General features: G+C 35.7%; 1 protein-coding gene across 1 annotated transcript; it reads right to left on the bottom strand.

Annotated features, from left to right (window-relative positions):
* Window positions 1-1,299: 1,299 nt before the first annotated feature.
* Window positions 1,300-25,588, bottom strand: LOC131029333 (subtilisin-like protease SBT5.3). Its single transcript, XM_059212401.1, has 11 exons — window positions 25,394-25,588; window positions 7,635-7,747; window positions 6,770-6,867; window positions 6,499-6,666; window positions 6,301-6,403; window positions 3,606-4,158; window positions 3,340-3,437; window positions 2,946-3,191; window positions 2,738-2,852; window positions 2,324-2,537; window positions 1,300-2,125 (listed from the first exon to the last, which is right to left on the bottom strand). Exons 1-11 carry the CDS (start codon window positions 25,586-25,588, stop codon window positions 1,590-1,592), a joined length of 2,439 nt encoding a protein of 812 aa, XP_059068384.1. The 3' UTR covers window positions 1,300-1,589.
* Between the last annotated feature and the right edge of the window lie 251 nt (window positions 25,589-25,839).

The following is a 25,839-nucleotide window of genomic DNA, read 5'->3' as shown; positions in this document are numbered from 1 at the left end:
GATTGTTGTAAAAGGGGACAAGGTTTGTTCATCTATAGGGCTTCCAGATTGTTGGAGGGAACAATTTTCAGATGGATCAGATTCGGGTGGGTTTAGAGAGTTGCTTGATGGAATGAAGTTGGTAGCTTGTAGAAGAGGAATTGGTGTTCCAACTATTTTTGCATTATTTAAAATTATTTTCAAGCTATTAATTGCCATAGCCCTACAATGAAAGGAGATTTAAATTTAGTAAGGAGATATAGATGAATAAATGAGAACTTTAAAAATAATAGTATGCAAGTGTGGACATATGTGAATTTGTGGAACTTCTTGCAAGTATATTCGCTCAAGCAAATGATGGAACCTTTGACTAAAGTGTCCTCCAAAACAATCTTGTTGAATTGGTCAGGAAGCAGAGAAGGATGTGTATGTACACCAACAAAGAGGTGTAATTGATATTTCACATTCTCATATCGTTGTTTTATGGACTCTACACATGTTACCTCTAAAGAAGGATAAAAAATAGATAGGACTGCAAAAATGTTGGCAATTGCATTTGCAGTTAATGTTGTCATAGTGGAGAATATTGTCTCTTATTTATATAAGAGTTAGATTTTAAGCAACCAAAAAATAAAAAACATAGAATGAAAACTCAAACTATTATAATTTACTATGATTTATTTCTATTTTTCACTTAAATCTCTATCCACTAGTAAAACTTTTATTTATTTTTGATAAAATATTCTCACAAAATTATAATATTATTTTAACAATGGATACTCTGCTTTGCTTACACAAAAAATCTTTCTCAATCCCAACTGGCCAATGAGGAAAAAAGAAAATAGGATTAATTAAAATTTGTGAATTCAATATCCATCCACTAGTAAAACTTCTATTTATTTATTTCATTTTTTTATAAATTTTATTTATTTATTTATTTTTGATAAAATACTCTCACAAAATTATAATAATAACTGACCAATGAGTAAAAAAGAATGTTGAGTGACAAAGAAAATAAGAATAATTAAAATTTGTGAATTCAATATCAATCCACTACTAAAACTTTTATTTATTTATTTCATAAAATACTCTCACAAAATTATAATTTTAATGAGGAAAAACTTTTATTTATTTATTTTTTTTTCATAAAATACTCACAAAATTATAATATTATTTTAAAAATGGATACTCTACTTACAAGAAAAATCTTTCTCAATCCCAACTGGCCAATGAGGAAAAAAGAATGTAATTTGTGAATTCAATATCCATCAAGTAGTAAAACTTTTATTTATTTATTTATTTTTTGATAAAATACTCTCACAAAATTATACTATTATTAATTTAAATTTGTGAATTCAATATCCATGGTCATGACAAGTTCGATCGTCTTGCATCAATTTTTAGAAGATGTAAACCGTTGATCTTGAGAGTTAACTCAATTACTTCAAATAGGGTACGCCTTCGGCGTAATAAATAAATAAATCCCTCATCAGGGATTAAAAAATGGTGTTTATTTAGCTTGATTCCTGGGTCAGTGCTACAAAATGATGATAAGTGAACCAAAATAACCTGAAGATAAATTCCAGTGGGTGGTTTCGTCTTTAGTTGATCTAAAAACAATTACCACTACACACAACAATAGGACTTCTCACAACATGTTTAGCACTTTTCCATGTCAAAGATCCAAAACCAAAGATTCTTAAACTAGGCTTGGGTCGCATCACCACCTCAAATGATTTCACCTCCCCTGTCTTAGTGAAGTGAAGGATGTTGGGCTTCACTGCAACTACCACTTCGGGGGGAGATCTCACCTCTGCTTTGAAAGTCTCTGGTCCATTTGAAACATATGTCACAGTTCTCTTCAATATCCGAGGTTCATCTAGTGATACTGCAGTAATGGAAGGATAATTGAGGTTGTATATTGCAGCATCTGCTGGGCAAGAGAATTGTACACCAGTTGCTCTATTTATCATCTCTGGTGTCCAGCCTAAAATGCATAAGACTGTGTAGTAGTCATTCATTGATAAATCATAAATTAGGCCAGGATCTCCAGCTCTATTTGGGTTGATATGACCTGCACCGAAGGCGAAAGGACCTGGGTTCCACAATACATTCTGAGCTCCCTTGATGTCGTCCATTATGGTAGCTGAGATTCTCAAAAGAATACAACCCATGGTAAAATTTCAAATCTAAAGAAATAAATTGAAAAAAAACATTCATACTAGAACAAGCCTTGTTCGATAGCTTCCACGAAAAGTGATTTAGAAAATCTAGAATGACACGAATTTGAATGTAGTGAGTGAAACGTACAATGATTTTTTAGTATACGTTGTATGGTATATACCTGAAGTCATAATGGCTGAACTTATGGCTGCTGGGCTCCATTGAGGATATGCTGCCTTTAGTAATGCTGCAACACCAGCTACATGAGGGCATGCCATAGACGTGCCCGATATTACATTGAAAGCAGTCTTCCTATGGTCAAAATCAAGGCCAGTTGGGGATCCAACTCCTGACCATGCTGCAAGGATGTTCAACCCTGGAGCTGCAATATCAGGCTGCATCCAATATACAAACCAAAAACTTTCTATTACCATATTTACAATAATGGAAACATGTTGGAAATACAAAATATGTAAGTTTAGGATTGAATTAAGACCAAATCAAAGAGTTTGTATTATCATATTGCTAATAAAGGAATCATGTTGGAAATTGGAAAATACCGAAGTTTAGGGTTGGATTAGGGTTGGATTATGACCTTGAGTATGCCTGGCATAAGAATAGTTGGGCCTAAAGAGGTGAAGCTTGTCATCAGTGGAGCTGGCGTTGTATTGAACTCGGTTCTCACTGGAGAAATATAAGCAACAGGGGACCTGCATGAGCATTTAAGAATGTTTAGGACCGTAAGTTTTTTAAAACCTAGCACTGAAGTTTTGCAAAACTAAAATAAACTCCTTGAAACCTACTTTGTAGATTTGATATAATCGAGAACTTTCAACCCATCAACTACTTCCACTTCTGTTGCAGGAAGAACATGAGCATCTGCGACAAAACTGTCACCTTCTCCAATATCATTGTAGAGAATCATGCCAGCGCCTCCTGCCCTGCGAACTTCTTCGCCTTTCTCCACTCTGGGATTGATACCCAGTTCACAGGCAACAATCTTATCTTTAACTTTTCGGGGATCTAGAGATCCAGGGTAGCACGACTCCCTGCAACATTATTTACATTACTACTATTTTAGCTCATCATCAAAGGAGGTTGGAAGTTTGATAGATTCACTTGATGCAAATATTAAACTGATGGTTAAACGACTTCCTATGTTTATGAATAAAAATAATAAGTAATTGTGTAGCATACCCAGCACTTTCATTTACACCTCTACCTCTAACATCTATTGAAGATACCAGAGGGTACATCCGTCTCCTTTTTAGAGGGAACTGTGATAAGCTTTGTCCCTGGCAAAAACCATTAACATCCGTAAATTCAATGCAAAGAGTCAATACTAGACATCAATGATCTTAACATATCATCTCTATTCTTCTAGTACAGCATGCCCTTCAATTAAAAATTATCACATTTTTAAATACGATACCCTCAAGGAATTTCAAAATAAGATAGCTCACCTTACAAGTTGTCTTGTTTCCTAAGAAAGCAACTGAGGCAAATTGTCTATCTGTGGTACTTGCTCCTACAGTTATAACCCATGGAGCCACATTCAATACAGTGCCTGCACTTGGACCATCATTTCCTGCAGAACAAACCACAACCCTTCCTTTCTGGACAGCATGGAGTGATCCAATGGAAACCCCATCAGAAAGTAGAAGTAATGCACCCTGGATACCTCCAAGAGAAATAGAGATCACGTCTACTCCATCATATATCCCTTGATCAAATGCTGCAAGAATGTCTGCATCATAGCATCCGAACTCTGCCGAGCCATTGCTCCAACAAACCTTGTAGGTTGCAACTCTGGCAGCAGGAGCCCCTCCCTTTGCAACTCCATGACCATATCGCAAAACATTTGCTTTTTCCACATAAGTCCCACCCGCTGTGGACAGGGTATGAGATCCGTGCCCATGATCGTCTCGCGCCGAAAGTTGTTCCCCTGCCTTGGGGTCAAGAGGCCCATTTTCAGCCTCAAATCCCTTGTGAAAGTATCTTGCTCCAATCAGCTTCCTGTTGGAGAACAAATAATTTTAAGACTCGGATTTTCCTTCCTCTAATCCAGTTAAATAAGAATATTCCACCTCTAATACTTGGAACTCCCTTGGAGGTTTGATTCTACCTAAAGTTAGACCAACATATATACAAGCACAATGGCCCAAAAAAAATTTAAGGCTCAAATTCTGATTCTCTTAATTTCGTTCATAAAAATCCTTGGTTCTCCTTAAAACTTATAACTTCCTTTGGGTTGATTAACTAAACTTTAAATGCCATGTCTCCTGCTGTGTCAATTTCTTTGTGCTCAGATATTTTAGGAAATTTTGTGGTAACTATTGTTGGTGGGTCTATAGCTGCTGTAGTAGGTCATTTTGGAGCTTCTCTTTTTCAGAATGGCAGTTTTATTTATTAGTGGGGTGTATTGCTGGGACAGCTCAGCAGAGTTTTAGGGAATCAGCTGGGATAACTATTGAAAAGAATTTTTTCTATAATCAAGTTCAGAAATAAGAGTTGTTGTCCAAATTGTTATGAATTTTGCTTCTGCTGTTAGTTTATTTTACTATCCTGCTTGCTATTTTGAGTTGCAATTAGACTTTTCCTTGTAGATTAGAGAAAAATCTGCATCGGCTTTGGCATCGGAGGATCCTAAGCTGTTGGGGATAGAGAATTTGTCAGGACGGTTCTGAATAACTCAGAGGAGAGCTATGGATATGGTTGTGGATGCGGAGGTGGAATTGTTCCTTGATGTGAAAAATAGGATAACCAAGTTAGAAGACGAAAGCAGACAAAAGAAGAGGAAGAAGCCAACAGCAAACAAGCAAAGCAAATGGAGTTCCAGTTGAAGGAAATTATGGTGGATGTTGTATTATGAGGCAAGCAATAAGGGGAAAGCATAGAAGAAGAAATTTGAAGTAAAGGTATTGAAGGGATGTGAGAAGGTAAAAATGATTGGTGGGAACAAATACTCATCTTGTAAGAGTTATTTTCAGATAGGAAAGCCATAGAGTTTATGACTGGCAAAGGAATAGAAATGCTGAAAAATGAGTTGGCATAATTACTAGTTGACAGAAGACCCTTAAATGTGTTATGGAAAGAGTTTGATAGAGGTGAGGTAAAGAGGAAGAGGATGATTGGGATGATGATGTTGAGTTGTGTTTCTATATAAATAAGGGGAAAATTTTGATGATCATCCTAAAAGGAGTAGATTTAGAAGACTACAATGAAAATGAAACCTATCACTAAAATTGGCCCAGTATGTTGCAGTTATGGAAGTAGTCCACATTAGAGGTGAAGCAACAACAAAGATGAAGATCTCTGGGGCCCATATTTGATGAGGGAGGAGAAGAAGACCTCACTAAGAAGGATGGCATTGTGAAGAATGAATGTGGACATGATATTGTGGGCATTGCCAAAGCTGATATGGTAGCAAAAATAGATTAAGATGAAAATGGACTTTCCCTAGTCTGTGATAGGGAAACAAGACATGGAAGAGATATAAACTTGAAAGAAGTATTACAAAGCATGTCTAAATGGCTTAATGCATAGGAGGAAGCACTAAGGGGAATTTTTTATTCCCTTGGCTTTTGTTTTTAATTGCTTGTGTAGGTGAAACAAAAGGTTGGACAAGAGATGAGAAAACTCAGAATGGATTTTAGTGGAGGACAAGAAGAGGTGCATATAAGCCCACAAAAAATTAGGGAAATAGAAAGAGAATAACAGAGAAGGATGCCCAACAAGCAGCTGGAAGCAGAGGAAGAAAGAAATTATGTGAAGAATTGCAGAAATACATAACATGGTAGAAGGGCAAGCTATGGCAATCAAAATCTTGTGTTTTTTGAATTAGGAGGGTTCAAAAATTTTAAATTGGGACGATGATGTAATTAATTGTAGTAAATAAAAAATAGATGTTGTATAAGGAAAAGCGGCCCCTCTTGTGGCTTCCACCCTATGGACAGGCTCTCTTGGCACTTAAAGGTTTCGTTGCTGGCGAGAGAAGAAATTAAATGTAGTATTAAGACGGATAAGTAACAATTAAGGACTAAAGCAGTTTAAGATGCAGGACATACTCTATCCTAAAGACTGTAAAACTAATATTTGAATTGCTAAAAAATGTGTTAGAACACGAGTTTGGATTTTGTGATAAGTATAAATCAACACCTGTTGCAAGTGAATCCAGTGCTATTTTCGCAAATTCCCTTCCAGCGGCTAGGGACGGGGCCAAAACCCTTGTCACTGAAGCTTTCAGATTCAGGCCACACACCTAACAGTTGACCAAGCAAGATCAGCTATATTGCATTATTCGTGAAAAATCCCTATGCATATAGTCTAATTATATGGCTTCTAATGAGCTTCTACCTGAGTCAAAGTTAGCAATAATGACATCTTTTCCAAAATTTGATTTTCTCCATAGCGATTGCGGAGGGATCTGTCGATTGACATCTTCTAAGCCCAGGAAAGCCCATGAATGAGTTGTTTGCAACTTTCGCCGACTGTTAGGAAATACCGATATTACTCCAGGATGTTCTGGAGCAGCACCATTCTGTTAGAAAACTAAAACAAAGATATGGTTTCCGTAACTGCATAATCAGAAGAAAGACATGAAGTTTTCATGGTGGTAAAAACTTACTTTTAAGAGCAAGAGCATGATTTTCCGGGAGTTTAGCAGCAAACCCATTAATAGTTTTGGTGTATGAATAGAAGATTGAATCCTTGGCTACTTCTTTGCTGTAAAAATAAGAGGGGCAAAAACAGTGTACATCAGAGAAATTACTCTGGCAGTGAAAAACACAGAAGCTATATGAATTATAGAAGGCTTGACATTTGCAACTTCATAAAAATTCAATGAGGCGTTTCATATTAAAAAACAGCGTCCATTGGTAAAAAAAGTTAAAAAATAAACATTTTGCTTGATTTAATTATTTGAAGGGGCTATTGGAAGGGTAAAGAGAGGAAGGATCACAATAGAAGAAATATTACTTATATAAGGTCAAAGATAGTGTATGAGACAGAGAATGAAGAAAAGTGAAAAATAAAATAATTTATTTATATTAAATGATTTTTAAAATTTATTAATATTGAATTTATATTTATTTAATGTAAATTATAATAATTTAAATAATATAGTAAGTTCATATTTACTTAGTGTGAAAAGTTGAAATATATAAGAATTGAATTAAACAATCTAAAATTAATATAATATAATTTTTAAAAAATTTAAAATATGCTAGCACTTCATTAATGTAAATGATTGTGAAAATTAAAGAAAAATTCAAAACTTCTAAAAGAGACTCAAATAATGTCTTATAATGCAGACTGATTGAGCTCTGATCACGGACTCTTCTCTCCCTACCCTATATATATAGAAATTGTTTTAATATCATAGATTTATATATTCCCCTTAACCCATGTACAATGTATTGAACTTTTATATCAATTACATTTGATTAATAGAGAAATGTTAAACATCTTAAACCAAAGTTTTTATCTATTACCTTCCCAAAACAGATGACAGGAGTTCATAATGAGAATCTGCAACCTCAACAGCACTCAATCTTCCATCATGATGCCCTCCCAAGTAAACCACATAAGACTGCCACCAACCAAATGAAAATCAAAATTCCCATGGTCACCAAAATTCCATCCTTGCTTATAACTTTATAGCAATCCAAATGAATGACAATGATTCAACATTAACCACAGCACATGAATCGAGTCCCCTTCTGGTCCTCCCAAGTTCATATAATCAGTATTATCAAACAATAGAACATTTGCATATAATCTATATCATAGATATCCTTCTTAGGTCCAATTGAGTACACCATTATTTTTAGGTTGCTGCAACAAATAATATTAGCCCTGCAGATGAGTTGGCAGTTAGAAAAAGGGGAAAAAGGAAGTAAGAAATAAGAAATTTCTGTCCTGTTCTTAGTTTCTAACATACTCCTCCTCCTAATACCACTCGGACATTCAATATCAGTAGAAATTTATTGCTCCTAATCCAATCCACTTCCCAGCCAAATTCATACAATAAGAATGTTAATGCAGAAAGACAACTGATAAGTCCACACAGAAAGAAAATTCAAAAAAAAACCACCAAGTTCAATAAAAAGTAATCAAGCACAAAACCTAACACAAATGTGATAATCTGGATGTAGTGGTTTTCCACCCAATTTTTTATTTTCCCTTTTCCAGAGAGTGATGCATTTCATGTAATTCTAAAGCACAAATGACCATTACCGATAAACTTAAAGAACACTCAGATATTCATATATCTTTCAGCTGTAATTCATATAAAACAGATGCTCAATCAAATACAAAGCACAGCTCAAAGACATTATTTTTAATCCCGATTCCCAAATTCCTACTTGCCTTTGTTTTTTCCAAGGATTCTGTCAACGAGAAAGCCACGGTAACAAGCGTAAACAAGATCATTAGCTGCCTCGCCATGACTTCCAAACTTTCAAAATTCATATACGTTTTTTTATGTAATCCATTATATATAATGAAAAAAGTAGTTGGGTACACATCGATATGGAGCATTAGTAGTGCATTTACAATTAACGCTTCATGCGTTGCTGGAAACCTTCATTTTTGGGCCAATACCTCTGATTTTGCTCATTTTCAGTTAAGCTATCACAAAACAATGTTAAATATAGACCTAGCGATAACAAGCTGAATGGGGAAATTCTTTTCCACTGGCTTACATCATCTCTCCACAACTATTCTGGGCTTAAACTTAGCAAGTGCCAGGCAAAATGCGTTCTATTTGGATTTTTTCGATTTCGTTTGTTTGTTTAAATTCATATTTACCGGGAAAAGACTCATTCAAACTCCGCCAGGAAATGAAGAGAGTCATGATTTATGTATATATGAGATGTAAATCCCCAATTGTAGGATCTCACCTTTTATGTGCCATGCAAGTGTGAGTAGGAAATACCTCAAGATTGTATGATTAGTTGAATATTGTACGCCGAAGGAATTCCCTGGAAAAACTGTAAATCAAACGGTTAACAATTGCTTGCAAAACCCTAAATTAGATCAGCTGCACCACATATCCACGTCCTTTTGAGGATATATTAAATTCTCCCATGGCGATCGGAGAATCTTTGACTTCCAGATGTAGGTGATGAGGCGCGCTTCTCTTGGCCATCAGCTCTCTGCTGCCCAGGATGGATACCCATTAACGTTCTTCTTCCCCACAGTTTTATGTTGTGATCCACCTTCATCCTTTTCCTCCTAGTCTATTAGTTCCAATAACCGGCACTTTATTGTCATGTTGATCCTCTAATAGTCATGAAAATATTATTAATAAATTTGTTTTGTACTAATAGCCGATCATTTTTTGTAATTTTTTATTCATAATTGGCCCATTTGTGCACCACTATTGGGACATTTGTGATCAAGTACTAGCAATTTTGAGTTGACAGTTACTTGAACATCTTTAGTTATGTATCAGGCGACACTTTGAAATGTGTACTTTTTGACCTTTTTGCGCATAATTGATTCCACAACGTGCATCAGTACTACCCAGAAGCTAGATCAATAGCTATAAGCAGTTGAGTCGCATACGAAGACAACTTAAAAAAAACTCGAAATTCCATGTACTGTTTAGGATCAATAAATAATTAATTGGAAATTACAACTTTCATAAGGTATTAGTGTAGGTCTAAAATCTTTTGTAAAAGGAGTCTTTTTCTAAAATCGAAGATTGGGTAGAAAGAGCTTATATTTTTTCACAAAGGGTGGTAGAAATTGAATGACATTTCATCAAAGAATGTGTAGTTATAAGATATCTTAGTCAATTTGATAACAATTTAAAGGTGAATAGTTGAATGAACTTTTTGAGGAGGCAAAACAACGAGTTTCTTACTCAAGATTCATAATCGAAGAATCAACATGAAAAAAGAATTTGAAAACAGGTTAATTTGTTATTCTTGATCCCTTAGACCGTTGGTGGACATCATTAAAATTCCTTCATTTGATCATTCATTAACTAATACACAAGCATAAATGGTGTTAATATAGCTTTTTAATTTGTTTTCTTGTTGCTACATAATATTAGATAGTAAAATGTTTTAAATTTGACATTAAAATGTTTGTTGAAGTGATTCATATTGTTGAAAAAGAAGCATAAATAACTATTTTTGCGTCATTAGAGCTTAAAATGGCATTGAATTTCTAATATTTTCTTATAGCAATTAAAAATGGCATTGAAACATTGTAAGTTGTTGAAAGCGCTATTTGTTAAGGCATATATGACTAGCAAAAGGTAGTGCAGAAGTTGTTGGAGGGGTGTGTTAGATATTGTTGAGATGTTTGTTGGAACAATGTTTTGTCATTGATGTCAACATATTCTTCTTGTGTGTTCTAGTGTTGCAGTCAGATTATATGAGTTGGTTTGGTCAGTGTGTTGCAGATGAGCTATTGCGGTTTAATGGATTTTGAGATGCTTATCTCTAGTTGATTCAATAGAAGTTTCAATGGTTCGCATGTTGATTTGATCGAGTTGTGAGATCCAATATTGTGGTTGTTATTCAGTTGTTCGTGTTATTCGGTATTCTGGTTTGTGCTCTGCATTGCTTCGGAATTGCAATATCTTTGTGTGCGGTTTCGATAGTGTTTGGGATGCTCAAGTGTAGCCTCAATTCTGATGGTTCGTGATTTGGAGGTCTGCAAGTGAATCTTCCAGGTTGACAGTCAGTTATGTTGGTGTTCTTGAGCTTCGATAGAGAGATGATGATAATTCTAGTAAGATGTGATGTTGTAGTTGCTTCTATTGTGATTCGCTTTGGTTGTGGATGTTTCTAGATCATGTTTTATCCATGTTGTTGGTCCATATTGATCGTTGTGTGTGTTATTGATCATTTTCTTGATCTAGTGGTGCTCTTTGTGTTATGTGACATTTATGGAGTTGTAGCGTGTTGCGGGTGATCGAGGCATAATTCTTGGAGGTGTTTCATGTTTGCGGTGGTGATTTGGGTCTAGGCTATGTCTTAGCTAACATTGTTTTGGTTCGCATGCGTATTGGAGATCAGATTGAGTCGACTTGATATTACACATTTCATTTGTGTGTTATGCATTTTTGGGCTGAAATATAGAAGATCTAATTCAATTTTGCAGATATATAAGAGCAATTGATAGTGTCATTTATGTGATCAGTGGTTATGTTGTGAGATTTTGGTAGTCGAGTGTGTATTTCTTTGTGCACTAGTGGAAGATTGGTGCTCTGGATTGCAGCAGAACAACATATCAGAGTAGAGTATGTTGCAGAGTATGTAGTTTGATATATGAGCTTAACTGAAACTATTTCAAGGCATTTGTAGATGTTATTTATTAGTTCAACCACTTCAATTATCTATTGTAGTAGATCTATAAGGCAGTGAGTCTTCCCCAGGGTTGTAGCCCTTCTTGTATTTGTGCAATGAGCTCTAGGCAGTGTATCTAAATGCATGTGCATTCCCCTTTGCAATATTATTATACTTCTAACAAGGTATATTAATATTGTGGGTCTCAATTCGACCATGGTTTTTCCCTTAACCGGGTTTCCACATAAAAAATCTTTGTGTTGTGGTGTTATGAGTACTTGCTTTATAGTTATGCATCTTTCTTTTCTTCATATGTGCCATGTGGCTAGATGATCATCAGTTTAATAAAGTCAAAAATTGTGTAACACTGATTCATCCCCCCGTCCTCAGTGTTCCTTGATTCCAACAAGGTGGGCCTACATTTTGGCACAATCAATTTTGTATGTATTAGATGAGGCATTTTTCTTAAAATTCTATAAAATATGATAGAAGTGCAAGATGTATCATCAACATTATACTAGGTGATATATCATTTTCTTAAAGTGGTGTTTAATAAAATGAGAAAAAGTACTAGTTGTTGTAGATGATGAGAGCGACATCCTCAATTCTTATTATGGAACATTTGCTTATAAAAGAAGTGAAACATGGTTTAAAAATGTGATATCTTGTGGTGAATGGAGATAAATGATTTTAGTTTGTTTATTGTTTTTGCAACTCATAAATCAACTTAAAGAAATCTGTTAAGATACTTGTTTATATTGATAGTTTGATTGACAAAAGTTTCATTCGAAATTAAAAGGTGTTTGATTCAAAATTCCTTAAATGACCTTTTATGTAGTTGAAGATTGTATGATGTTTAAAAGGTTAAATTCATTTTTTTTAAGTAGCTGAAAAATGGTGATTAGTGTATGGGTGCATTATTGGTAAAAAAAAAAAATGCGTTATTTTGAACATTTGAGTATGGTTGTGCATATAGTGCTTGTACTTTTTGGGATCATCTTTACTATGCTTGATGGAGTTGTTATAAACTCAAATGCTTGCACTATTAGAGAGTCCAATGTGACATTAAATGAATAAGTGTAATTTAAGACAAATTAAATGCTAGAGGTACGCAAGGTTAGATAAATATCATAACCTTTAGCTAGCTTCTCACTCAAAGATGGTACATTGCATGAGAAGGACCCCTTTTTGTGTCTCTTGATGGAGCAAGGGGGCTTAATAGTTTTATAGTTTATGGATTGTTTAATAATTGATTCATAGTCAGTTGGTATTTTTTCTTGTAAATAACTTCAAGTGTATATCAATTAGTTGGTTCGTATTTTTCCTTGCAAATAATCTAAGGGTGTTGTACTTGTGAATGGTTGAGTGTGTATTATGTTGGTTCCCATCAATGGACTTCCCAAATTTTGGCCAACAAATGAGATTCGGTTACAGGATTGAAATCTCCTACACTTTTGGCTCTACAAAATCAAGGTGGGTATCCCTATACAATGCCTTGATAACCTACTTTGCTTCATCCTCAGACATTGCAAACTATAGCATATACTCCCAATTAAAATATACCAAGGAAAGCTTATAAACTTCTGAGTTGGCTTCAATCTTGGCTTCTAAACACTCACTCCACCATTAGGATTGATTTCCTACACTAAAACTACTACAACAAAAAAGTAAAAAGATATTATCATTTTTGAATGATCTTGGAACGACTAAAAGTATGCCCATTTCTTATCTCATTCGAACAGAGTCAAATTCCAAGTAAACTTAGAACTAATAATAATGCATACCCATATATTAATCCTTAACCAGACATTTCATGCCTTACATGTCATGTTCCTGAAACGAAATACAACCCATTCTTAGAATCACATTCAAGTGTATACAAATTGGAGTAATTATGAAATATAATTTTACTCCTTCATTTAACGAGACCCATTATCAACATTACACATTCTCCATTAGAGAAGACAACTCAGTATATCATTAATATAAAGAATCATACAAGACATACACAAAAATGGAGACAATATGAACTATTTTTTTTCATTAATTTTGAAGAATTGTACACATTTTCATTATAGTTCACAATATACTTGCAAAAGTTCTTTATTGCCAAGAATGTGTCTTTCAAAATAGTGACTCTGGGATGCCGTGTGGGCTTCAATGGCTTAAAGAATGAGAGAATGTCTTGTAGTTGCATGTGGACTTGAAAAATATGTGAATATGAGGCATGAACCTCATCTAATTTATTCCAAATTTGCCCTAGAAGATGTAAAAATGTATTCTTCATGATCTTTAGGAATTTCTCTTTTCTTTTGACCTTAGCCAAATCTAGCATTTTGTCCTTATTTTTAATCACCTTGGCTAAAGCCCTATTTTCATCACTCAACATTTCAAGATAAAAAATAGAAGTAGAGGGGACATCCTCTAGCTCACTAGTTCCAACCTAAACTCCAATCTATGTATGTTGCCCTTGGGGAGGTTGACATTGCTCTACTACAACAATAGAAGAAGAATTCTCTCTACTAAATTTATTTTCTTAATTTTGCATTATCTATAAACAATTGATTAAAACTAGCATGTATGGCAACATGCTTCTTTTTTAGTATTTCATGTCTCCTCTCTTCTTCCTTAGCGATTGCCTTTGCAAATAATAAAGAATGTAATGCAGTTGTAGTTGTCTCTACAGTTGATATGTCTCTCAATGTTCTTACAATTGCATCTCTAACTTTCTCTTCTATTGCATATAAAAGCCTAGGCTTTTCAATGTTGGGGGCTCTTGACCATTGAGCCAATTGGGGTTAAACCCAGTACTATGAGTGTCAAATGCTTTGGCATAGATGGGGTCTTCTTGTTTCATAACCTGGTCTAATACAAAAAAAAATCTCAATATCCTGTCTCGGGACCAGTATCATGTCGCTTGCCTTGACCATTCTTCTGACCTCATCGAGAGTAATATCTATATTATCCCTATCAAGATTTTCCATTGAACTTATTCTAACATGATCTTTTATTTGGCCAATAACCAAATTTTTTTGAATTCATGAGTCTTGATGAATTCATTGTCAGACAAAAATTGTGCAACAAGAAGTATCCTTTCAACATTTGCATCATCCTTGGGGATTGTGCTTGGGATATTTGTCGTATCTGCATCTAGTGGTTCATCTGCAAAATACACATCCTGAAATGTGTCTCGAGGAGGAGAAGGTGGAGGGACTCCAGATTCATCTTCTTCATCTTGAATTTGTTCTATATCAAGTGGAGTGACCTTGCCAACCTTAGGAAGCTTCTCTTGTTATGAGAAAGCCTAGCTCTCTTGTGGCTTTGGCTAAGGAGGGGCTGATATGGAGGATTCCCCTTTCATTATTTGCTTCCCCTTCCCATCAATTTTTTTATCTTTTAGGGGTTCATATGTAGGCCTTTCTTCTAGATTTTGGCCAAATGACTCTCCTTCGTGTGCCTCAACAAGAATTTCTTCAAAACTCATTAATTTACAATGCATTCTTACAAAATCATTTTGAATTTCAAAACAAAATCCCCAAAAATTAGGGTTTGTCTGCTTCCTCTCCTTCTCAATCCTGCTAAGGATGTCCCTCATTTTCCTTATGTTCAATGCATCTTGGGGGGATTAGTTTCTGATTAGGTCCTCATATTTAGCATGCTCATGGAATACTTCTTTTCTCTTCATTTTATTTTTTATGAGGTCATTAATGTAGCCCTCAAGGTCATATTCCCTTGCCTTCCCACTTTCAAGGTGGTAGGTATCCCTCACAAATTCCTGCACTTTCTCAATTGCATCATAGCCGATTGTAAAACCACCATATATTGTGCATCTAGGCATATGAGTACCCTTCTTCTTTGGCTTGATCCACTACCCTTCCATCCACATTAGTTGCCACATGAATTTAATGAATGTGAGTTTGGGAGGAACATAAACTGGCAATTTGTGGTGGGCTTGTTGACATCCATAAACCCTAATCATTGTACAATCATAATACAAGAAAAATACCAAAATTGTGGGTGAATGCACCCTCTGGAAGCTGCACCTTCTTGGTCCTTAAATCTTTTACCCTTAATGCCTTTATTATATCACTTGGAATTCTTGGGAATTGGAGCCCAAACCATCTTAGCACCTTCATAACAAAAATCATCAAAAAATGTCACATAGTTTGACCATTGAGAGCCTTTGTCCCAAATTTGAGTCCACCTAAGTTGGACTAGCCACCTGACACCTTCTTTGGGGTCAAACACATTAATGTTCAAACTGGGCACTCACTTTGTTTTATTCTAAAAAATAATTAGGTGACAAAGGAGAGAATAATGCTTAAAATCAATTGCCACTTTTTCATCCTTTTCCTTAATTAATCCATCATGCAATTTATCCTATACATAGGTGGGAAAATCATATAGCTCATTTGATTGTGGATGTTGGATTGTCATAGCCATCATCATAAATCCCACCAACATTTGGTTACTTCTATATTCAATCCCCAAATATTGGCATAAAGCATAATATGCTTTTACAAAATAATTCTCAAATGAGACTAGCTCAAGTCGCTCTTTCTCAATTTGCAGCAAATAATTTCTTCCTCCTTGGCATAATTTATTTATGTACCTTGGCACCTCTTTCTTCCTTCTAGTGCATCTTTCTTTAGATTGTATTCATCTTCAAGCCTTTTCAAATCAACTTGTTTTAACATATTTCTATTTGGGTGAAAGAAAGAAATTATTGCATCTTTAGTTATTTAGTTAGTTAGTAGCGAGCTAGTTTGGCAAGCCAATAGTACCCAAAAGGACTAGGTCTAAAGGGCATGTATGCTGAAGTTCAACTTTAGTATATCAAGGAAATAAACTCTACTTCCATGACCTTACTGAGAAACAACAAACTACTTCCTATTCTATATGGAAGAGGGACATATATAATCTCAGGTATATGGATCAGGTGAGGTAAGTGAGGTAAGGTATAATACTAGGGTCAGGGAGAGACTCTCCCAACTTCAGTGCATTTTTCTTCCAAGTGGGCCCCCCTAGGAGGTAGATGTCGTTGCCAGTTGGGGGGGATTTTAGTGGTGGTAGGGACCTCTTCTCTCTATCCCATGTGGAATATGAAGACTTATATTGATTTAATATGAATAATCTACTCCACTCATTCAATCGACTCATAACTACAATCAAGCATTGCCCCTCTATATATGTTGTCGAGGGCATTTCTCTACCCTATATTCTCCATTCAGGCCTCCTTGAAATGGATACAGACTCTAGAGAGTCGGGCAATGTCGAGCCCATATATAGATGTAGGCCCCACCCCACCTACCTCTCAAAGGCCCCTATCTAGAATCTCTGGCAGTGGGCATTTGTGTACTATAATCTCCATATAGGGGAGGGATGCTATATCTAATCTATAGTGCCATAGTTCAATTCACCCCTAGAGAGATCTATTCTATTGCCCCCATTTAGCCGAAGCGGGGCCTATTGGTTTATATACCTCCCATCCCATCCATAGTTCAAGGATCTCGATGGCATATAGATATGGATAGCCACATAGAGATAAGGGGGCCCTCGCTATTACTAGATGATTCATCAACTCATGTTACATGTATAGTCAATCTTGAATCATCTATTTGATAGTATTGGGATTAGGATTGATTCTATATTGAAACGATGAAATGAACTCCCCTATACAAATTATATAGACATGACAACCTCCCCTGATATCAATATCCAATGGGATAGATAGGGGCATAACACTCTAATCTCATCTCATCCATTGGATGGGAGCCTATCTCTATATGGATAGGGGTATATGTTGATCTCACCGAGTGAATTTAATCGGGTAGAGTTTAATGGAATGAAGATGCATTAGAAGCTCTCACTCCATTGTACTCTAGGTTCCCCATGCCATATACAAATAGGGAGATTTGTAACTTACAATTACAATTTTTAATTTTGTATGCATTTGCTGAAAATGAAGTGCCTCATCTCTACAAAAAAGAGGCAGAATTCATTGCATTATAGATGCAGAAATCCCAGAGTAGAGGTGAGGCATATTTGGAGTGAACAGGGTATCAGAATAAGCATAGAATGCCCCATATCTTTTCAATGGCTATATCCAATCTTGACAGACATAGATAGATGGGTCCTTTTAGAAAATATCTCCATTACCAAACCATTGGGCATATAGAGAGAGATGTACTTCTCAACCCCTAACTGCCCCTAATCTCTTGAGTCCCAAGCATATATTCGACCCTAACCACTCTATTGTAGGTAGGGACCGAGCCCTGAGCCAATTGTCTAGCTATAGTATGGGTTGAGCCCTAAATCAATCAACTAAATACCATATAAATCTATAGGGGCCTTCATTCTCAACCATCAACTCACTATCTCCCCTCTTTGGCTGATCCACATGAGTAGAAAAATTCATACCGGAAAGCAGATAGCTAATTATTGGGGCGTGTATCCAGATAACAACATCTTTTCCCAATCATACCTAATAAATTATAATCCCCAAAATTATCTATATCCTCACCCACAACTACTATTTGAAGGGCTAACCCCTACTATTCTAAAGGGTTAGCCCCTATTCTAAAGGGATATCCCCCTACTATTATAAAGAGCCCATGCCCCCCAACTGAATTCTAGGACTATAGGGGTTTCAATCAATCCCTACCCATAAAATTGGACGGGCCATGGGCCCCTACAATTCTATGGTATTGATTAATAAGAAACTTTACTATGAAACTCCCACCCGATAGAAGAGGTTGGGTGGATTCCTTTTCAAATCACCTTGTTTTAAGGTATTTCTATTTTGGGTCAAAGAAAAAAAATTATTGCATCTTTGACCACATCTAGTAGAATTTTGCCTTTAGTTGTTCTTACAGTCATAGATTTTGAATAGTATTGTTTTGTTGAAAACTTGATGAAGGCTAGCTTTGTGAAGAGATTTCAGACAACTAATTTTTCATGTCTAGCACCCAAGGATTGGAAACGGGTGTATCCTTATTTGTATTCTCATAAAAATAGTAAAATATGTCCCACCTCCTATTTATGGTGATGGCATCTCTACATTTTGAATGCTTGATTAAAAAAACATTCTTCAATGAGTCTTGCATGGTTGACCCTTTGAAGAAATCCACCAAATCTTGGTGGAGACCCCTTCCTTCCTTCTTCTAAATTTCGGTCAGGCGTTCTTCAACCTATAGGGCTAGGGCCTCAACACTTGGGGTTGGTGTAGTCAAGGTTTGTGAAGGTGGTGTATTTTGGGCAGGTTGTTGGAAACAACAAGGAAGGAAAATTGAGAGCGGGGGGGGGGTGGGTGTGAATCAGTTTTCACTAGATTAAAAAATTTAAGCACAATCTCAAATCTGATCAACTACAACAAGAACAAAGATAAACACAATAACACCAACACCAAGATTTTGATGTGGAAAACCCAATTAAGGGAAAAACCACGATGGGAACCTACCCACAATAAGATGATACTCTCCAGTAGTATGTATAAATATTATAATGGGGAATGCACATGCATTCAGGCACACTGGTTAGAGCTCACTTCTCAAAATATGATAACCCAAAAGTTTCCAACCCTCAAGGAAGGTTCACTACGTTACAATGAAATTTAGACTACAATTCATTTAAGATGAACTGAAAGAATAGCATCTGCTAATGCTTGATGATAGTTTTGGTTAAGTACATTTATCTGTCTTGCAACAATCTTTGGTCAATACACCCCACCGAAAGATGAATTGGATTATTCACACATACACCACTCTCTAATAATGAGACACAACACCGACACCCAAATTACATGAATATTAACCTATTTATACAAGTCATCAACGTTGAATACAAGGTTGGCCAAACCCTCAACACCTAATTACAAAATTACATCACATGATACATACATCATCTACGAGACCAATGCAATATTATATATAGCATATGATGGACCCAAATAAACTCCTCAAACATAGAACACAACCATAAATCTCACCAAGAACAACTGCAACACATTACACCATCGAAAATACCGCATAACACGAAGAATATCACCTTACCTATAAGATATTCAAGAACATGCACAACAATCAATATGGACCACCAAAACAAATAGGACATGATTAGGAAACACCAACAAGTACGTTAGAATCATATGCAATAGCTACACCAACACCACTTAATCAAATTTTCATCGATCAACACGTTAACACTCAACAACAACTTAGACAAGAAAGATAACTTACAGAGCATCGAATCATGAACCGTCTGAAATGAAGATACACACGGACATCCAAAACACTTTCCCAAATCTGCAACACAAGATCATATCATACCGAAGCACAACAAATCAAATATCAGAACACTGCAACATTGAACGCTGAAAAACCAATCTCCATACTGGAATCCTCAACTCAATCAAATCATCACATAGCATCATGAAATCAATAAAGAATGAAGTATCTCTAGTTGATTCAGTGTCCCAAACAAATAGATCAACTCACTGCAAACACTAGATCAACAAAATAATTCTTTGCAACACCAAAACACAGGAATATGTTGACATCATTGACAATAACATATCCTAGCAGCAACAATATCCAACACAGGTGGTGAGGCTTTAGTTGTTGGTGGAGCCTAGTTTAATGGTGGTATTTGGATAAGAATCTAAGGTGTAGCCTTCTTAGCAGAAGGGTCTCTTCTTCTCTTAGGTTTTGAGCTTTCTGCCTTAGAAGGTAGGGATTGCCCAACATTGGGCTCATTGGAAATTAGAGGGGAGGTTGGAATTACTACAATTGGCATGACCTTTATTATTTTTGAGGTGGTAGACCTTTTCCTTTTGGGTTTTAAGCCTTCTCCCTACTCATGGTTCTTCTCAGCTATAGGGATAGTAGTATCCTTGCATTTGGGGGCCATGGTTTCTACTTAGGATTTTGAATTATACTTCTCAAACACAAGAAACCCTAAAATAATCTTCTAAGCCTTTTGATGAAATTATAGAGTTGCAGGTCAATGACTACTTACTTGGCTCAAATCTTTCTGGTTGTAATTGGGCTTTTACAAATTGCTTTTGGTCGCTTGGAGTTCTTTTAGCTTAACCTCTTGATTGCTAGTTGTACAAATGAACGACAAAAAATCATTTTATTTCTCATAAAATGCTAGCAATTCATATGCCATTAAATATCTTTCATGTTAGCTTTGTGAGTTGGTGTCTTCAAAATTTGAACTTCGTTGTTGATTTCAAAGTAAATGGCCATGATCTCATCTGGACTCCCTTTGACTATTGAGGTGGAATCCTTTAATTTTCTCTTATTTTCAATCTTTATCCCCCGCTACCCCTCACCACCTTTTTCGTCTTTATTTTCCCGTTACAGTATGGTGGGGAACATATTTTCCCTTTGTTGTTTCTCTAGCAAGCCTGTGGGGTCACTTGTCTCTTTGTTTCCATCTCATAGGGTAGCATGGACGAACATCTCTTCATTTTACCCTTATCCTGCTACCCCGCATGAGAATTGTTCTTCTTTATTTTATGTCATGGGGTAGCGGGAATCTTTTCTTCGCATCATCACCCCGCTAGCCCGCAAGGTCCTCTTGTTTTATTTCTATCGTACAAGATGGAGTGAAAGAGATTTCCCTTTAACATTTGTTGCATCCTAATAGCCTGCAACATTGCTTATTGATTTTCTTTCATACTGTGGGCTTGTGGGGATATCCTTTTCTTTAATATCATTTACATCTCACTACCCCATAACATCAATTTGTTCATAAAGATAACTGCCTGGGGGCGTGGGGAAGGTCATAAGGCAATACCTAAACTATCTTCCTATTGCTATACAACACCATTTGTGTTGTCAAGATAACTATGCAAGGGCACGAGGAAGATATAAAATAGAGTTAAAAACACATTCCCATTGCCCTGCAACATGTTTTTTTAACTAAAAGAAGCTCACAAGGTGGACTTAAAGCCCTCACTTAAGTGAGGAAATTTTGCACGCGCTCAATAAGACTTAAGGGTAAAAGGGTTTGTGGGGATTATGAGTGGTAGGGTGAATTAGACTTTAGACTTTTAGAAAAGTAATAATCCCTCCCCATGACATAATTGACTGGTGAGACATAAAATCTCTAACGTGTGAAGCCAATCAAAAAATGAAATTAAACTCTTCAAGACATGACTTAGAAACAGATTACCTACCCTAACCAATCGATGACAAAATAGAAATAAGGGAAATGCTTGCATAGATCAAAACCTAAGGGTTTCATAATATAAGAAAAAAAATAAAACCCTAACCCCACTAGGGCATAAAAGAGAAAAATTAACAAAATTTGAAGCAAATTTTGACAATCCTAACAATGGCTCTAGTTGGGATGCCTGATTTCCTGAATTAGGATGAGAATCCAATATCTCTAGGGGAGTAGATCAACGAAAAACACTAGGAATATATACATAAATGTACACTAAGCTACTGTGCATGGAAGAAAAGTTTATGCAAAGTGTAGACACATAAAATTTGTCATCTTAATCCAGAGTGAATCCACTTCATTTTTTTTGATGCATTATTCCATCTATTATCATTTATCACCATTTATCTATTATTAATATTCTTGTTAATATTATTATTATTCATCATTTGTCCATTATCAATATTATCATTAATTATTATTATTTATCATTTATCCAATAATATCATCAATAATATCTATATTATCATTAATATTATTATTCCATTAATCATTTAATAATATTATTATCCTATCACCTATTTATCATCTATCACGTATATATTTAATAATAATATCTATCCTTTTTTACAAATACATGCAATGACATTCACTTATACTTTCTTCTTCATCCATTTGCATCCACCTTACATATGTGGGATCAAACTTTCAAGTCATATTATTTATCCCATATTCATCCCACAACGTGCATTCACCTAGAGGACTTCTATAAAAACCCAGCCCCCTCTTTCATTTGAGGCTATATAGCAATCTAGCATTTAGTTTATCTTTTTCATTTTGCATTCTTTTCATCTCGCATTTGCTTTCTCTTTCAATAATCTTGCATTTAAATCTTCGTTTCCTCGTAGCCTTTTGTGCATGTGCTTCTGAGAGCAATATTGTGAAAATACAAAATCTTGAGGAATAGGAGGGCAATGGAGTGAGTTTTGTATTTGCATGCATGTGTTGTTAGATTAGATATTTGCATTTGCATGTGTGTGTGATTTGCAGGTACTTCATTGTTGGATGTTGGATGTTGGAAGAAGCTAAATCTATGATCTAGTTTCCTATTTCCTCCATCTACACAAAGAAATGTTTTAGGAACTATCCATGCACTGGCAATTCTTACATTTCGCCATCCATATTTTGTAAAAAATATGAATCATCACTGTTTTTCTTTGTAACTGTGTATGGTCCTAGCCACAAGGCTTCAAACTTTCTGTGTTTTCCTTTGTCTTGACCTCATGCATTCCACACCATGACCAAACTGCCATTGTCAATTTTTTTATTTGATGCCTGATCAAACAAATACTTCTTTTGTTGTTGCAACTTTATATTTCTTTTGTGGGCTTCATTCCTAACTTCATCAAGCTCAACTAGTTGTTCCATCCTTTCATCCATTGGCTTTGACATATCCAAGTCATTTTCATGGATAAACTTTTACGCATGCAATAGATTATTCACCGACAATACTTGTTGTGTCTCATATACTAGCTCAAATGGTGACTTACCAATAGCCTTCATAACAGTTATCCCATCAGGCTATACTGCCTTTTTAAAATTTTAATCCCATGCCTTTTTATTCTTTTCAAGAGTCCTTTTGATAATCTTTAGGATGCTCTTATTACTTTCTTTGGCTTGTCCATTTCCCTTTAGATGGTATGGAGATGCATATGATTTACAAAATTCAGTAAACTCTTCATATATAAAGCACATGGCATTGTCCATTATCAACCTTATTGGTACCCCAAACTCAACGATGATATTGCTTATCAGAAAATCAATGACAACCCTATTGGTTGCCTGCCTAGTTGGGACAACTTTTGCCCACTTTTTAAGGTATTCAATGGCCACAATAATCCATTTGTGCTTGTCACTTGATCTTTCATTCATTTCAACAACGAAATCAATACCCCATTGATAGAAAGGAGCTTCAACTTGCATAGGTTTGAGGTGTAATGCACTTGAATATTTTAACTTGCTAGAGAACTTTTGGCATGGTTCACACTTTCTGACATAGGGATGAGCATCCTTAAACAATGTGGGTCAGAATTACCCTACCCTCAATATCTTATGGGTTTTAGTCTTCGCTATGAAATGGCCACCTCACACTCTTGAATGCATATCCTTGAATACTACTTTTGCTTGATGTTCATCCAGACAAAATAGAAAAAAAAACTGGTCTCTGTAATTTAGGTCTCCATTGATGCAAACATACTTCTGGGCTTGGAGGTTCAAAGTTATTTTCTGGTTATCTATCAAATCATCTAGGAACTTCATGTTGCAAGGTGTGTGCCCTTGGTCTCTGTGCAACACAAGAGGTAGGTTTGCGATATGGCTTAATCACCTCTCATGGATTTTATGTGTCTGGTGGTTGTAGCTGGCATTGACAGGTTGACCTTTTGGTGCAACAACAACCATACCCAACAAATGGTATCAAAGATGGGTCACAAGTTCAAACCCAACTTGTGATGGGGGGTATTGTTGCAAGGTGTATGCCATTGGTCTTTGTGTAGCACAGGCAGTAGGTTTGTGACATGGCTTAACTGCCTCCTATGGATTCTATGTGTCTAGTGGTTATAGTGGGCATTGACAGGTCGACCTTTTAGTGCAATGGAAACCATACTCAACACTTCATGTGTTTTAAGATGTATAAGATATTTGTGTACCATGGAGTATGTTGCAAGCTGCACACATTACCCTCTAAAGTTGATAAGGTATTCACCTATGTAGATTCCAAATTCTCTTATGCCATGAGTTTTGCTATACCTTGTCCTCTAACCAACTTGGTGATTTTGAAGTCTACATTGAATTACTAAATCTTGTTTATCCATATGCATCTCCTCCCTATTACTTTTGATTGGACAAAAATGTTCTTCATTGCTACACTAGGCACATATGCTATAAGTTTAGCTCCTACAAGGTAAGGTATAATTTTTTTTACTGCTTTCATGAATAAATAGACCTTCTTCTCCACTAAATCACATTTTAACTCGGAAGCCTGGAGTGATTTACTATAAAAGGCAATGGGCTGCTCATATCCCTCATCATTCTTTTGAAGCATCACAGCTACAACTGTATGAAAGGAGGCAGATGATTTTTTTTTGGAAAGACTTGCTAAAGTCTGGAGATTTAGTATTAGTGTCTCTTTGATTGCCCACTTAATATCCACAAAAGCATCTAAAGATTTAGCAGTTTAGTCAAATTTGGCCCCTTTCTTCAGTATTTAGAGATAGGCTTCACAATCTCAACAAAATTGGGGATAAATCTCCTGACAAAGTTGATCTGGCCAAAAAATGATTGTATGGACTTCATAGTTTTTGGGATGGGTATTCTATCTATTTCTTCCACTCTTTTTGGATCTATCCTAATTCCATCTTTGTAAACTATGTGTCCTAGAAGTTTACCCTTGGTAACATAAAAGTTACACTTCTAAGGATTTAAGGAAATCCTAAACTCAAGAACTCTGATAAATATTTTTTCAAGATGAAAAAAATGCTCCGTTGATTTCTTTGAGAAAATAGTTAGGTCATCCTGATAAACTATCATGATGATATAAATCAAATCTAACAACACCACATCTATAGTCATCTATAATATTTCTCCAACATTGGTCAATCCAAAAGGAATCCTTAAGGTGTAGTAAATGCAATCTTATATTGCCCAGATTCCTTCACTTTGGCCTAATTGTATCTAGAAAATCCATCCATCATGGACAAAAACTCACAACCTATCACCTTTTGCAAAATGGATTCCATGTTTGGTACTGGATAATTGTCCTTAAGTGAAGACATATTTAGGTTCCTGAAATCTACATACAACCTTATATCCCCATTCTTCTTCCTGATCAGAACCAAATTTGACACCCAAGTGGAATATCTAGTTGGCTTGATTATTCCACCATCTTTGAGCTTTACAAGTTCCTCTTCCATTTTTGGTCTAAGAATTGGATTGATTGGTATTTTCTTTTGTCTAAAGGGTTTTTCTTTGGAATCCAAAGGAATTTCATGTTGAAATAGGTCTTCCTTGTAATCCTTCAGATCATCATATGACCAAGCAAAAACATGCTTATACTTCCTTAATAGTGTCTAATTTGTGGGCCAATCCTCTTGCCAATGTACACCTTTTGGAGATGATTTTGTACCCATATTTATCTCCTCCAAATCTTCTTTGATGACTAGGG

This window comes from Cryptomeria japonica, chromosome 10, assembly GCF_030272615.1.
Source record: "Cryptomeria japonica chromosome 10, Sugi_1.0, whole genome shotgun sequence".
In the NCBI taxonomy this organism is placed as follows: Eukaryota; Viridiplantae; Streptophyta; class Pinopsida; order Cupressales; family Cupressaceae; genus Cryptomeria; species Cryptomeria japonica.
The sequence above is the reverse complement of the archived record's forward strand: the minus strand, read 5'-3'. Positions and strand labels throughout refer to the sequence as shown.

Coding starts and splice junctions, on each gene's coding strand:
- LOC131029333 (XM_059212401.1), bottom strand. CDS start 25,588: ATGGAAGAGGAACTTGTAAAGCTCAAAGATGGTGGAATAATCAAGCCA. Junction 2,538..2,737: donor TTATGCCAGGCATACTCAAG/GTCATAATCCAA, acceptor TATTGGATGCAG/CCTGATATTGCAGCTCCAGG. Junction 2,126..2,323: donor TTCAGCCATTATGACTTCAG/GTATATACCATA, acceptor TGAGAATCTCAG/CTACCATAATGGACGACATC.